We start from the raw sequence: 12,819 nt of genomic DNA, 5'->3' as shown, positions 1-12,819 counted from the left end.
CCCAGCAGAAGACGTATCCAATGAGAAAGGGAACCAGATAACGATATAAAGGAAATAGTGAGGCTAACTGTACATAAAGTGCTGCCTAATACCCAGAGTAAACAAACTGTAAAATATAGAATTTTTTTTTTCTCCTTGGTCTCTTTCAGTTATACTGATCGGTGGGTGGGTGTTACTGGTAACACAAGTAGGTTAAAGATCTCCCAAAAACCCCCAAAGGTGTGGTTCTTTAAGCTGATGGGAGTCCATTTAACCTCTCTGGCCCTCAGTTGACTGGAGTATGTGATGCTGTCTTATTTAATGTCCTTGAAGCACTTCCAAGCTCTCTGATGAAAGGCACAACAGAGAAGTGCAGCTAGCAATTATTTGTGTGACCTTAGCACCAATGAGCTCTAGTTGTAGACCCAGCCTTCATAGTGCTAGGTGCTGTACAAACATAGAACAAAAAGATGGTCCATGCCCCAATGGGCTTACGGCCCATTATTTATATTATGTGAGCACCTACAGCCCCAGGCAGGATCGGAGCCTGTTATACAGCCCCCTGCACTGTTGATTCTCTGGGCTTGATTCTCACATAAGGACCACTTTACACCAGGCAAGCAGCGTAAATTGTCCTTAAAGTGGTCAGAACTTATATTTACAGACGTGCTGCAGCCCCACCACACTGGCAGAGTGGGGGTGAAAGAGGCCTGGGAATAAACAAGAATGAGGCCCATTGTGTTTTGCCACTACTTCACTGATTATAATGGTCCAACAAAATGTTATCTGGTGATGCCTTATGGATGGCTGGGGTTTGTTTTTCCTCTCTCTAGTTACGGCATCAGCAGTGGAGCCTAGTGATGGAGAGCGTGGTTCCGTCAGACCGAGGGAACTACACGTGCGTTGTAGAGAACAAATATGGCAGCATTAGGCACACTTACCAGCTAGATGTGTTAGGTAAGATTTCTCTACTTCCCCTTAACTTCTGATACGCCGTCGTCATCAAGAGGCTGCTTGATGGTTTATGTGCAGTGATGATTTTCGGCTTAATCATATACCCCGTCCCCTGAAGTGAATGACACAGGTCCATAACCACAAACCCAGCTGGCCCTCACTCTCAGCGAGCGTTCAAGGAGTGGATGTGCTATGCTGGAGGTGGTTCTTCCTGTTCAGGACTGAGGGCAGTTGATTGGGGCAGTGGCTGCAGTTTCCCAGGTGTACCCGTTCTGTGGGAGAGCAAAGAGCTGTGTTCTTTGCACTTGCTCATCCAGTGCCTTTCATGAGCCCTAGTACAAGCTCCTGGGCAGACATTGGCAGTGGCGCTGAAAGCTACAGACAGGCATGTTCAGTGGGGAGAGAGGTTAAAAACGGGTTCCCCTTTTTCATTTCAGAAAGGTCACCTCACCGGCCTATCCTCCAGGCAGGACTGCCTGCCAACCAGACTGTTGTGGTAGGGAGTGATGTCGAATTCCACTGCAAGGTGTACAGTGATGCCCAGCCTCACATCCAGTGGCTGAAACACGTGGAAGTCAACGGCAGTAAATATGGATCCAACGGGACTCCGTATGTCACAGTGCTCAAGGTTGGTAGACACCGTTTGCTTTTGCATACCAGGGAGGATGAACGCCTCCTCTTTGGTGGTCTCAGTATCTCAGAGATGCCATCTGAACTGCTTAGATATTACAAGGATTCCCAGAAATGTTACCTTCCTGGATCCCGGCTTTGTCCAGTGCTAATTCAGTATTGCTAGAAAGTTATAGATCTTCATGTTGACCCAGAGGGGTGTGCTCTGTACTTCCATGGCAGTGAATGTGCAGACTCCTCTGTTAGCCAAGGGATAGAGGTGCCTGTTCAAAACAACCACTCTCAAAGTTTGAAGGCATAAAATGAACGAGGCCGTCTGAAAATGTACATCCATAGAGTAAGAGCCTGACTCCATTGAAGTCAGTGGGGATTTTGCCATTGACTTCAGTGGGGACAAGATTTCACCCATAATGGGCGAAGTAGATGAGATGGTTTTTATGCTCAGCTCTGTTCATTTGCTGTATTACAAATATAGGTAAGGAATCTTTCTTTTGTGTTTAAAAATGTGATGCCAAATCCAGTCTTTAGTGACCTCTGTGCAAAAACCAAAGTTTGGCCCGTGATTTATACCTTGACAGTTTCACTTTTAATTAAATCTGTGCATTTCAAAAAAAAAAAAAGAGAGAGAGAAAAGTAAAAAGCAGTTGTGTTCGAAGCCTTGCTCTGTTAGGAACTCCATTTTCTGCCTTTTTAGGATCATGTTTTTGCAGCTAGATGAGGCTTTGGTACCTAATTGATGAGAGGCAACAATGATCTCTAGTGTCATGTTAGATTAATTACAGCTAAGTATTGCCTCAGACTGTCAGGACATGTACAGTCATCTGCCCTATCGCAGTCAGAGTTGCAATGATTACCAACTACTGTGCTAGTGTTTCATTGGTGAAATTTATAGCTGGTGCTGTGGGGAAGAGGAGACATACAGAGAGCTCAGAGCTGTGGACTGGAGTGAATGCAGCCCTGTGCAGGTGACATCATTATTTGACAATTTGTTAAACCACCCACAAGTGTGTAGATGAGGGGTCAAATAAATGCCATCAAGGATAGCATTTTCAAAAGTGACTTACAGGCCGAAAGGAACCCAACTTTCAATAAAACTCAATGGGATTTGTGCTCTGAAACTCCTTTGTCACTTGTGAACATGATCTTAGGCTGCTTAGTTTCTTGAGTGCATCTGAAAATTTTGCCCTTATTGTTTAGAACCGGGAAAGATACAAATTAGAGGGAATGTTTTTCCTTCCCCTTATTCCTCTCAAAAAATAAGTCTCTTCCTGTAGCTATACAGCACTCACGCTGAGAGTTCAGTCCAAAGATTAGGTGTTCTCATTCGTGGTGAGAAGTAAACTTTATTTAGATATTCATAAACAAAGTCGAAAATGGAATTCTAAAACACAACAGAGCCCCCCCACCAGCAGCATCAGCAGTTCAACACCACAGGTCCTAGGGAGGAAAGCATTGTTTAAATCACATCATCTATGCGTTCCAAGTTTCCCTTATATAATTGTTCCAGTGTTTATAGGGGAATGATAATGAGAGTATTCTGGGCAGATGGGATATCTTTTAGATATCTTTAAGTGGCACACAAAGCCAGAACATTTAGCTGTAAAAGTCCCTTTTGACAGTAAAATATCACAAGTGTGTCATTTAAAGGAATGTCCCCCCATTTTTTTTCTGGAAGCAGGATAGAAAAGTGTCCTGAAACAGCTCTGCCACTGTTTGAGCCCAAACTGAAACTGGCAGAGCATATCTGATTATGTTCACTAGCCTAGATAAATACCCTGGGCAAGCAAATGGTTGTGAGAGTCATGACACTTGTGGGGACTGTGTCGTAATGAATGAGATGCTGTCAGGTGAAATTTGGCCTAAAATGGATGGAAACCCCCCCATATTTACATAAGTGTGCATGTACACATATACCCCTACTTTTAACAGGGTGTGCACCCTAAGTAGCACAACATGGTGCTGGTGCCTGAGAACAAGGACGTGACCATGAGCCTGATTCTCTTCTCACTGCTCATACCAAGGACATTAAAGCAGTTACTCCTCATCCAAGCCCAGATTCAGGAAAGCATCCTCTAGTTGGCAAAGCACTGAAGTCCCATTGTAGCCTAAAGCTAAGCATGTGCGAAGTGCTCTGCTGCATAGGCATGAACTTGAGCATGTGCTTAAGTGTTTTCTTGAATGGAGCCTTCCAGTGTTGGGAGAGAATATGGCCCAGCGACAGCAAACAAAACTAAAACTGACTGGTCCGTTTTCCTGGGCAAATGCAGAAAGAAAACAGTGTAAACCATGAAAAGTGTTTACTTTTAAAACTCTTTGCAGTTTGCTGAGGTGCTTTATGTAAGTCCATTTAAAATTCATAGGGCTCAATGGAGTTACTCCAGATTAGCAATTGTATCTGTGAACATAATTTGGCCTTTGATTGTCAACCCGACGATGTCCCTTTTACATAGTAGATCCAGCATATTGTCAGTTTCAAGGCACACTTTTTTTCTACATGTGAAGTTAAAGAATGGTCAGACTGTACGTACCGTACTATAACTCAGCCAGTTAAATGATAATGGAAGCCAGAGACCCTGGAAATCATTACCCAGATTGAACTAACACACTGGAAGAAATGGTTGGAGACTGTTCTTCATTATTTGGCATCACAAGTTGATAAAACTTTTTGTTTTTCTGGCTGTGCATAAAGATTTGCTTAAAATATGCATATATTAATTTCCCATTGATTTCACAGCAAAGTACCAAGTGCTGTGTTACTTGCCACTCAGTATAGTCTCGTGTGGTCCTTACAGAATAAAGTGCTGCTACCTCTGGAAGTTCACAGAGTTGTGCAAACAGCAGATTGTGTCACAAACCCAGGGTCCTACTCTGCTGTGGCAAAGAATTATACATGTAAATAGTGTTTAAAAATTAAACACTGAGCAACAGAGGTGCTACGTTATTAGAACTGCCAAATGCCTTCTCCTCTTTGGACAGAGTGAGCTATGCCTTGTTAAAGGTGTGAGCATAGGCAGGCATTTGGAAACAGAGGTTTGATTTTATTATTTAATGGAAACAGCACACTTATCCTTGCTACTTCTGATTAATTGTCACTGCGTCTGGGTATGTTAACGCTGGTTTATGGCATCGGGGCTCAGAGCGTTTCCATTTCAGGACGCATCCTTGTGCTCAGATACTGGGCCTGGGTTTGGTTTTGTCATTCTCACCGTTGTATGGTTTATTATTTTTAAAATGCTAAAGATAAGGTAAAGTGCTAATGTGTTGGAGCTGAATTGCCCCTCCCCTTTGGAGCTTTCCCCACATTATTATAGAGCAGGGTTTGTTCTGCCCCTGGGGGCGGAGATAGTGGCTCCGATCTCAGTCCCTAGCAGTGCAGCTGTGCTGGAGTCATGCTACCAAGATCTCCCATGGCCATGGTTGCCTTAAAATGGATTCCTGGCTTTAAGTCCCTCCAGTGCAATCTCCACAGGGTTGGAGGGACGTGATGCACTTCCATGAGGCTGCCCAGTCTCCTGACCCCGGGCAAGTCCCTAGTCCAGCAGAGGGGCTTCTGTGGAGTCCAGAATATGGGTTGGATTGCATGCTGGAAGCAGCGTGAGGCCCCTTTCGTGCAGGAGGGAAGGAAAAGCTGCATGTCAAGATTTCCCTCTGCATGTGGATCTGGGGGAGCACAATCTCTCCTGATCATTAAATTTAATGCTACACTTTAATCCATTCTGAAATTGCTTGACAAAACCAAACTGCCATCTGGATCAGTTACCACAAAGCTGGGCCTAATCTGCGAACAAAAAGAATTCTGTAGAACACAGGAGGAATTAACAGGATGCACGGAGGAATGTTCTCCATGTGCCAGTCAGGGGGATTGAAAACGCCTCATTCCAGTCTCCAACAAGGGATGGTGTTAGCCCAGGATAAACTGTACCCGCTCCATCAATACACAGAGAGTTTAATTATAAATAATGAAGCAGCAGCAAGGCAACTTTCTCACTAGTCGATTTAAAGATGGGTTCAAACAAACTTTTTGCAAAGTGTGAATATCAGCAGTGAGATTGGGGCTGAAACTGTAACGTTCATATCAGAATTTGAACCCTAGGCTCATCTGGGATGAATTTAAGTTCCTAATTATGGAGCTGATCCTGCAGTCCTTTTCGCAAGTCAGATCTGCAGAATCAGACCCTAATATTGTGGCTGGAGATTGCGCCAGGCAGGGGAATAACAAAGTGCTATCGCTTCGTTTTATCTCCCAGACTTGAAAGGAGTATTTTTCTAGGCTTTCAGGCATGTATTGAGGCCGTCCAACAGGGTTGCACAGTTTCAGACAAAAGAAAAACAACTGTTTAGAAACAAACGTATGTGCCATTGCAGCAGTTTGGAAGACGAGAAATAAAATCCTGTTTAATGGTCTGAAGTTGGACTGATTTATATGCACCACTTTATTTAGTAAAGAAGAGTCTCCTATGTGCAGTGGAAAAAGTTACAGCTAATTTCTGAAAGGCAAAGTCAGCAGTAGGCTTCAGACTGCCACTGCTTATATTTTGTCTCCAAATTCTATTTTGGAATCCTGATAATTGAAACAGTATTTGCTGAGTTCGGTTGCAAACACAAATCTCCATGTAAGACCTTTTCCTGCTGCTTCTGTCTACAGCGTTATTAAGAAACCATAGAATCTTTGGCTTTCTGGCTGCCGTTAGATGCAGAACAGGGTAATTATCTTTTTAAAAGAGAGACTCTGTATGCCTTTTAATTGGAGAAGCACCAGTAAAAGGAGAGGAGCGAACTTGTGCAGTGTTAGTGGGCCAGATCCAGGTCACCTTGCTCACTCAAGTCTTCAGTAGCTCTCCTCGTGTGAGTAAGCTGAGCAGAAATTAAAGTATAAAACGGTCATGCTCAATCAGTCCTAAGCTAACATAGCTTCGTTGGAGGTATTGTTTGGTTTACTGAAGTTCAGGTTTCTGTCTGTTCCTGCAGTCTTGGATCAGTAAAAACGCTGAAGCCGATGCTAACCTAAATCTGTTCAATGTGACAGAACAAGATGAAGGAGAATATCTGTGTAGAGCCAACAATTTCGTAGGCATAGCCGAAAAACCATTTTGGCTCCACATTCGCAAACCAAAACCAGGTAAACTATAGACTCTGTCCCAAGGCCCTAGCAACTGCAAGAATGAGCTTTAACATTTTAAGAAGCTAGTGATTAAAATGACTATTCATTTTGTATTAAACCCTGTCAACTGATGCTGAATGGCTTTACCTTATTTCCTTGCTAATTATTTTGAAAGAATTAAATACATCAATTGCAATGGAAAAATTCCCACAATAAAATGACTGTCAAATTTTGCTATCAGCCTTTTCTGCTCGTATTCCTTTCTCTTCCTAACAACTGAGTGCTGATAACAGGATTGCATGCTAATGATCTTTGATGTTCGAAGCTCTAAGAAATCAAATTCACTTGAAGATTTTGCCCATATTAGTATAGTCAGTAAACAGACTTTTTTCCTTCCCGATAGTTATTCACAATTAACATCGGTATTAGATCATGCAGACAAACGCATAAGTAGAGAATAGCCGAGTCCAGTCAGTCTCTGGTTTAACTCTGTTGGTTTACACTCCAGAAGAATTTTGCCTATGTCTTGAAAATTTTCAACTAATTATAAAGTGAGAGGCAAGTCAGCCAGTCTATCTCCCTGATAATGTAGGAATGTTTCCTAAAGAACGCTTTCTAATGATGATCCAGAATTACATTATAGCATCAAGAGCTGTATTATTAATAGATAAGCTTTTGGTGTTGAAATTGATATTAAAAATAATGCCCCTCCTGATTAACATATTTCTGTATTAAGTCACCATTTATCTAGTCAGCACTTTACCCTTTACTCTCTACATCTCTTCTTTCTCTTCTTCTTACAAGCTCTGGTTTTGTTCCCACACTCACCCTGCTAACCAACAGTCAGTCCTATTGTGGGGGCAATTTTTCCTTTTGATGCTTTTGCTTGCATGCTTCATTAGTGGGACAGAGTAAGAGCCTGGTGAAGGGAACCTTTTGCTTTTACTACAGGTTGCAAACGGGAATGAATAAATGTGGAAGACGGGCCACTGAAAACAAACAAACAAAAAAATCTTCATCTGCTTTTGAAATTTGCCTGTAAATCCGTGTGGTGTCCTCAAACTTGCTGGGAATGTGGCTTATCCTCTGTTTTTCCTCTTTCTATATGTGTATTTTTTTTCCCCTGTAGACGGCAGGTGTTAACACAACGGATAAGGAGCTAGAAATACTGTACTTGCGAAATGTTACTTTTGAGGATGCAGGGGAATATACTTGTCTCGCTGGGAATTCTATTGGGTTTTCACATCATTCTGCTTGGCTGACGGTTCTACCAGGTATTTCCTTCTGCACTGTCCCCTTTCTTTCCTCTTGGTGATGCTTCAGTGTTGAATTTAGAAATGCCAAGTTTCCGCAAACTCCACGTTACATGGAGCAGTGAGTTTTGATCTTTAGTCGACTTCTCTGCAGAAAGAACTCTCTCCTTCAGTTTGCTGTGCAGATCTCTAATGCATACTGCAGTTGCATGGTAAACACTGACGTGCTTCATGTGTCATCTGGGGCTCACAAAGCACTTCAGAGATAATGATCTGAACATCTCAAGATCCCTTTGATTTAGGCATGTAGTATTATTCCTATTTTAAGATAATTTCTCTACCTGCTCATCTATACATGGAAGGTCACAGCAAGAGTCACTTGCTGTGGTACAGAACCCAGGCACTGCTGGGCTGATTTTCAGAGGTACTAATACTCTGAGCACCAACTGACGGCAATGCAGTGCAGCTGTGTACGCTCTGAAAATGGAGGCTGAGATGACCCCATCTTGTCCTCATTTCTTGTGCAAGAGTTACATTGACATAGGACAAGTTCAGAACATGCAATAGAGAGATCTGCACTGCTGATAAGAGAGAGAGACTGCACTGTCCCACATCCTGAAAGCTGGCCTTGTGTTAAAATGCATGAACTCATGTGCGGGCTGGACCGCGTGGGGAGGTGCAGTCCTTACTCAAGCAGCATTCCCCCTGAAGCTGATGGGGGTTCTGTCCCAGAACAATTGCAGAAGCAGACCCAAATTCAGCCTTTTCTTATGTAATATTCATTTTTAATAGTCCATTGAATAGGCAAAAAATAAATTATATTCTCTCAAATTCCCTGGTTATAAAACACGTTTTGATCCTCCCTACCACCACCACTGTTGATAGCCCTTGCAAAGAGACGTGCTCCAGAACATTTTTCTGAACCAGAAACTTTGGCATTTCTAAACCCTGATGTTAACTGAATTGGTGATTTTTTTTCATATTAATTGCCTTTGTTAGGGGTCAGAGTGTCTCCTCAAAGACAAGTGGGATCTGCCGGTTCTTCTCTCTAAAATGGCTGGTGTCTGATTCTGTTTCCGCTTCTGCCATCCACTTGATTAAAAAACATTTCTGTTGGTTTAAGTTCGGAGGTTTACATTATTATAAGAATCTGCCTAGATCGTATCATCAAATCGTTGCATTGGGTTTAAAATGTATGAACTCGTAACATATTTAAAAAAAAAAAGTGGAACTTTATAGTGAACTCAGATGCAAGGAAGCTCCAGGTATAGCAAACTAGAATGGGGGGTCCAGACTGCACCAACCATCAGGGAGCTGCAGATTGTAGTCCATCTGCGGTGACCCTTCCACTTTCAGCAGAGGGAGAAAAGGCCCTGATCAGAAACTTTGGAGCTGTGAACCTTGGTGCTGTGATCTAACGCAGCAGAACCAGCCCAACAGTATTCCACGGCATCCATACTCCCGGCCCTGATCCTGCGAGGTCCCTCAACTGCTTCTGACTTCACCGGGGGTTAGCAGAGCTCTGCACAAAGGTTCTCTGCTCATCTGGTAAGCTGGCTCACAGCCATGTAGCTTCCTGCACAGTGTGTACGTGCATGTACAAGCCATGACCTGTTTGTGAGTGGAACCCCCATCTTTTGCATTGCTACGTTCCTTCACGGACACAGTCCAAAGTCTAATAAAGTCAGTGGAAAGCCTCACATTGAAATAACTAGGCATTAGGGTGGAGCTTGAGTGGTTCCATATCCCCTTTGCCCATAAATGAGTAGAGTTCCCCATGAGTTTTCTTCACTACTGTGCCAATGCCTGCTTTAAAGTCACGTGCATCCAACTTGCCCAGCTCCACATTTAGCCCAGAGTGAAGTGACTGTGAAAGGGAACAGAGTGATTTCACTATAAGGAGTTCCACTGCTGATTAAAGAGCCATTGGGCATCCTCTTTCTGTTAGTATGTTATTGGTTTTGCTTTGACCCCTTGTAAATTCAGAAGTGCTGGACTGAATGGAGCAGGTGGGGAATCATTCTTGATTTGTGCTTTGCTTGAGTAGGAGTTGCAGGATTGAGCTCTGAGTGCATAATGCTAATTATGTTATAGCCATCAAAATGATTGGGCTTGTGACTGTTCAGTGGGCCTATGGGAAGTTCTGACCTTCTGGAATCCTGGGGTGGGATTTTTGCTAAAATAATTGGGATAATCTGTCCTTCTTTTAGTTGTCCAAACAAAATATTTACATTATGAATTAGAATATATAATTAAGCCAAGTTTCCTATTTATCTTCACCCAAGTATCACGTTTTTAACCTCCCCATACTTTGGAGACAGGCATGATTCAGGTGGGATAAACTGAAATCTTAGCTTGAGTTGCCATGTTAATCCCTTGTCTGGTGCGCATCTGTTGCCAGCACTGGGGTCAAAACTGATGAGTGAAATAGAGGAAGGGCCCAATCCTGCATTGTTTGCAAAAGCAAAACACCCAGTGTAGGCATTCAGAGTTCTGGGTTTGGGAGGGCTCCTGGGTCAAGTCCAATGGGGTTACACATATACAAAGATGTGTCCAACCTAGGCCTGATCCAACTCCCACTGAAGTCAATGGGAAGATTCCCATTGGTGACAGTGAGCTTTCGCTCAGGCCCTATCTGAATTTCTCGCGCTGCATGTGTACATGTTGGCTGCCGTCGCCTGTCCTCGCGCCTCACTTCTGTCTCTTGTTACTCTACAGAGCTAGTGGAGGTGGATGATTCTGGCTCTGTTTATGCTGGCATCCTCAGCTATGGGACTGGCTTCGTGCTCTTCATCCTGGTGGTTGTCATCGTGATTATCTGTAGGATGAAAATGCCCAACAAAAAAGCCATGAACACCCCCACTGTACAGAAAGTCTCCAAATTTCCTCTCAAGAGACAGGTAACAGAAAGTAGATACAAGATTCCTATCCCCGCTATAGCCCCAGCCTACCTTTACATTTCCCTTCTATGTTAGGAACCTGACCCTGTGTTTTTTACTCAGGCAAAAATCCCATTAATGTCAGCGGGGCCTTTGCCTGAATAAAGGTCAGGCCCTGTGTCTCAGTTTGTTTCACTTATTCATTTACTTTATTTTTTTCAGTGAAAATGTAGTGTGTGGCAGGTAACTCTCTTTTTAGTTTACAATTGTTTGTCAGAGGCCAGCAATTCCACAGAGACCTGTGTTCACCTAGAACTAGTAAAACAGACCCTTAAACCAGCCCTGCTGGCCACACGTAACAACACCCCAGGGAAAATGGACCTCCCAGAGACTAGTCTACCGCCCTGCATCCCTAGCCAGCATGAAGAGGAGGAGTGGGAGAAGAAGTGTATTCTTGGACCTGTCCCCACTGAAGTCGCTAGCAAAACTTCCACTGATGTCTGTGGGTCCAGGATTGGGCCTTTCTGCAAGGGACAATGGTGGGACACTGTACCATAAAAATCCCATCCAGTCATGCATCAGTGACGGGCACTGCAGAGCAGTAAACGTAGGAATTAAAAAGGACTGCAAACCCTGCTGATTCAGCCTCTCTGGCTGTAAACCACCTATTGGCTTTTACGGGACTGACTCTATGGCCAGAACTTTAGCTGGTATAAACTGATGTAGCTGGTGTAAATCAATAGAATACTGGCTTCAATGAAGCCGCTCTGGTTTACACTGGCTGAGGATCTGGCTCTGCATGCCTAGATAGATACACTCCCGTAATATGAGACTGATCTTTTTAATTTCCAGGTTACAATTTATTGTAAGTCTTCAATAAACAAAAGATTAGTTCAAACTAATTTTCTTGGCTGGTTCTTTTTCAAGCACCTCTGCATGTATCTGACACAGAGGCAGTTGGCAATAACATTTTATTTGCTCTATTCAAGCAGGTGTCATTGGAGTCGAACTCTTCCATGAATTCCAATACCCCGCTGGTCAGAATCACCCGCCTCTCATCCAGCGATGGGCCAATGCTGGCGAACGTCTCGGAGCTCGAACTGCCTGCTGATCCCAAGTGGGAATTAACGAGATCTCGGTCAGTCAAACCCACAAGCTGAATATACGTGTCATTCTTCTGTCTTCATTCCACTTGTCAGCATGGTCACATTAATTCATCTGTTTGTGTCTGTCGCTTCAGCCTGACTCTGGGGAAACCTCTGGGTGAAGGCTGTTTTGGTCAAGTGGTGATGGCAGAAGCGATTGGGATCGATAAGGACAAACCAAACAAGGCCATCACTGTAGCTGTCAAGATGTTAAAAGGTACAGAGAACAGCACCATGAAGGAATGGCAGGAGGTGGAGGTGTTAGGCCCTTGGCATTTATCTTGGTTTGGGGGTTGTTTTTTATCTTAAAAATACGACTGCATAAGCAGAGCAAACCTAAGGCCAAATTCTCCCTTTGGCTTCCATAGCTGATGCTTGTTTCCACAGATTCTAGTTAGGGTGGGTCACAGGAAGTGATGCATGTTATCTTAAGGATGGCTAAGTGGATACAGCACTGGACTTGGCCACAGGAGACCTGGGTTCAGTTCCTAGTCCAGCCATAAATTTCCTGTATGGCATTGGACAAGTCACTATCGGAGCACCCTGCCTTTAAAATAGGGATCATGCTTCCCTATCTCACAGGGGTATTGAGTATAAAATCCATTCAGGATTGTAAAGGGTTCATCTACTTGGGTGATGAGGGTCATATAAGCACTTCAATTTGATATGAAGATCTACTGAACCCTGGCCAAGCTCCCTGAGATCACGTCTCAACAGTTTAAGAAGAGGCAAAACAATGAGGCTGGTTGGGCTCCTCCAGATTCTCTTGTTTTCCCTGCCTAAAGCACAGAATCTGCAGTAACTTGACTAGCTTTCCCTCCCTTGCTGTGGAAAACACCTGGAGGCGAGTGGCATGGCTAAGCCAAAGCAAGAAGTGC

General features: G+C 43.6%; 1 protein-coding gene across 6 annotated transcripts in view; it reads left to right on the top strand.

Annotated features, from left to right (window-relative positions):
- FGFR3 (fibroblast growth factor receptor 3) overlaps positions 1-12,819 on the top strand; it is a 74,060-nt gene that overhangs the window by 49,326 nt on the left and 11,915 nt on the right. The window contains exons 6-11 of one of the 6 annotated variants that reach the window (XM_045018277.1): positions 813-936; positions 1,371-1,561; positions 7,794-7,938; positions 10,636-10,817; positions 11,789-11,934; positions 12,037-12,158. In XM_045018277.1, coding sequence (XP_044874212.1) covers positions 813-936; positions 1,371-1,561; positions 7,794-7,938; positions 10,636-10,817; positions 11,789-11,934; positions 12,037-12,158 — 910 coding nt within the window. Of the gene's footprint in view, positions 1-812; positions 937-1,370; positions 1,562-6,531; positions 6,683-7,793; positions 7,939-10,635; positions 10,824-11,785; positions 11,935-12,036; positions 12,159-12,819 lie in introns of all 6 variants that reach the window. The other 5 variants (XM_045018278.1, XM_045018276.1, XM_045018275.1 and 2 more) reach the window with 5 other exon arrangements.

The sequence above is a fragment of the Mauremys mutica genome, chromosome 5 (assembly GCF_020497125.1).
Source record: "Mauremys mutica isolate MM-2020 ecotype Southern chromosome 5, ASM2049712v1, whole genome shotgun sequence".
In the NCBI taxonomy this organism is placed as follows: domain Eukaryota; kingdom Metazoa; phylum Chordata; order Testudines; family Geoemydidae; genus Mauremys; species Mauremys mutica.
The sequence above is the reverse complement of the archived record's forward strand: the minus strand, read 5'-3'. Positions and strand labels throughout refer to the sequence as shown.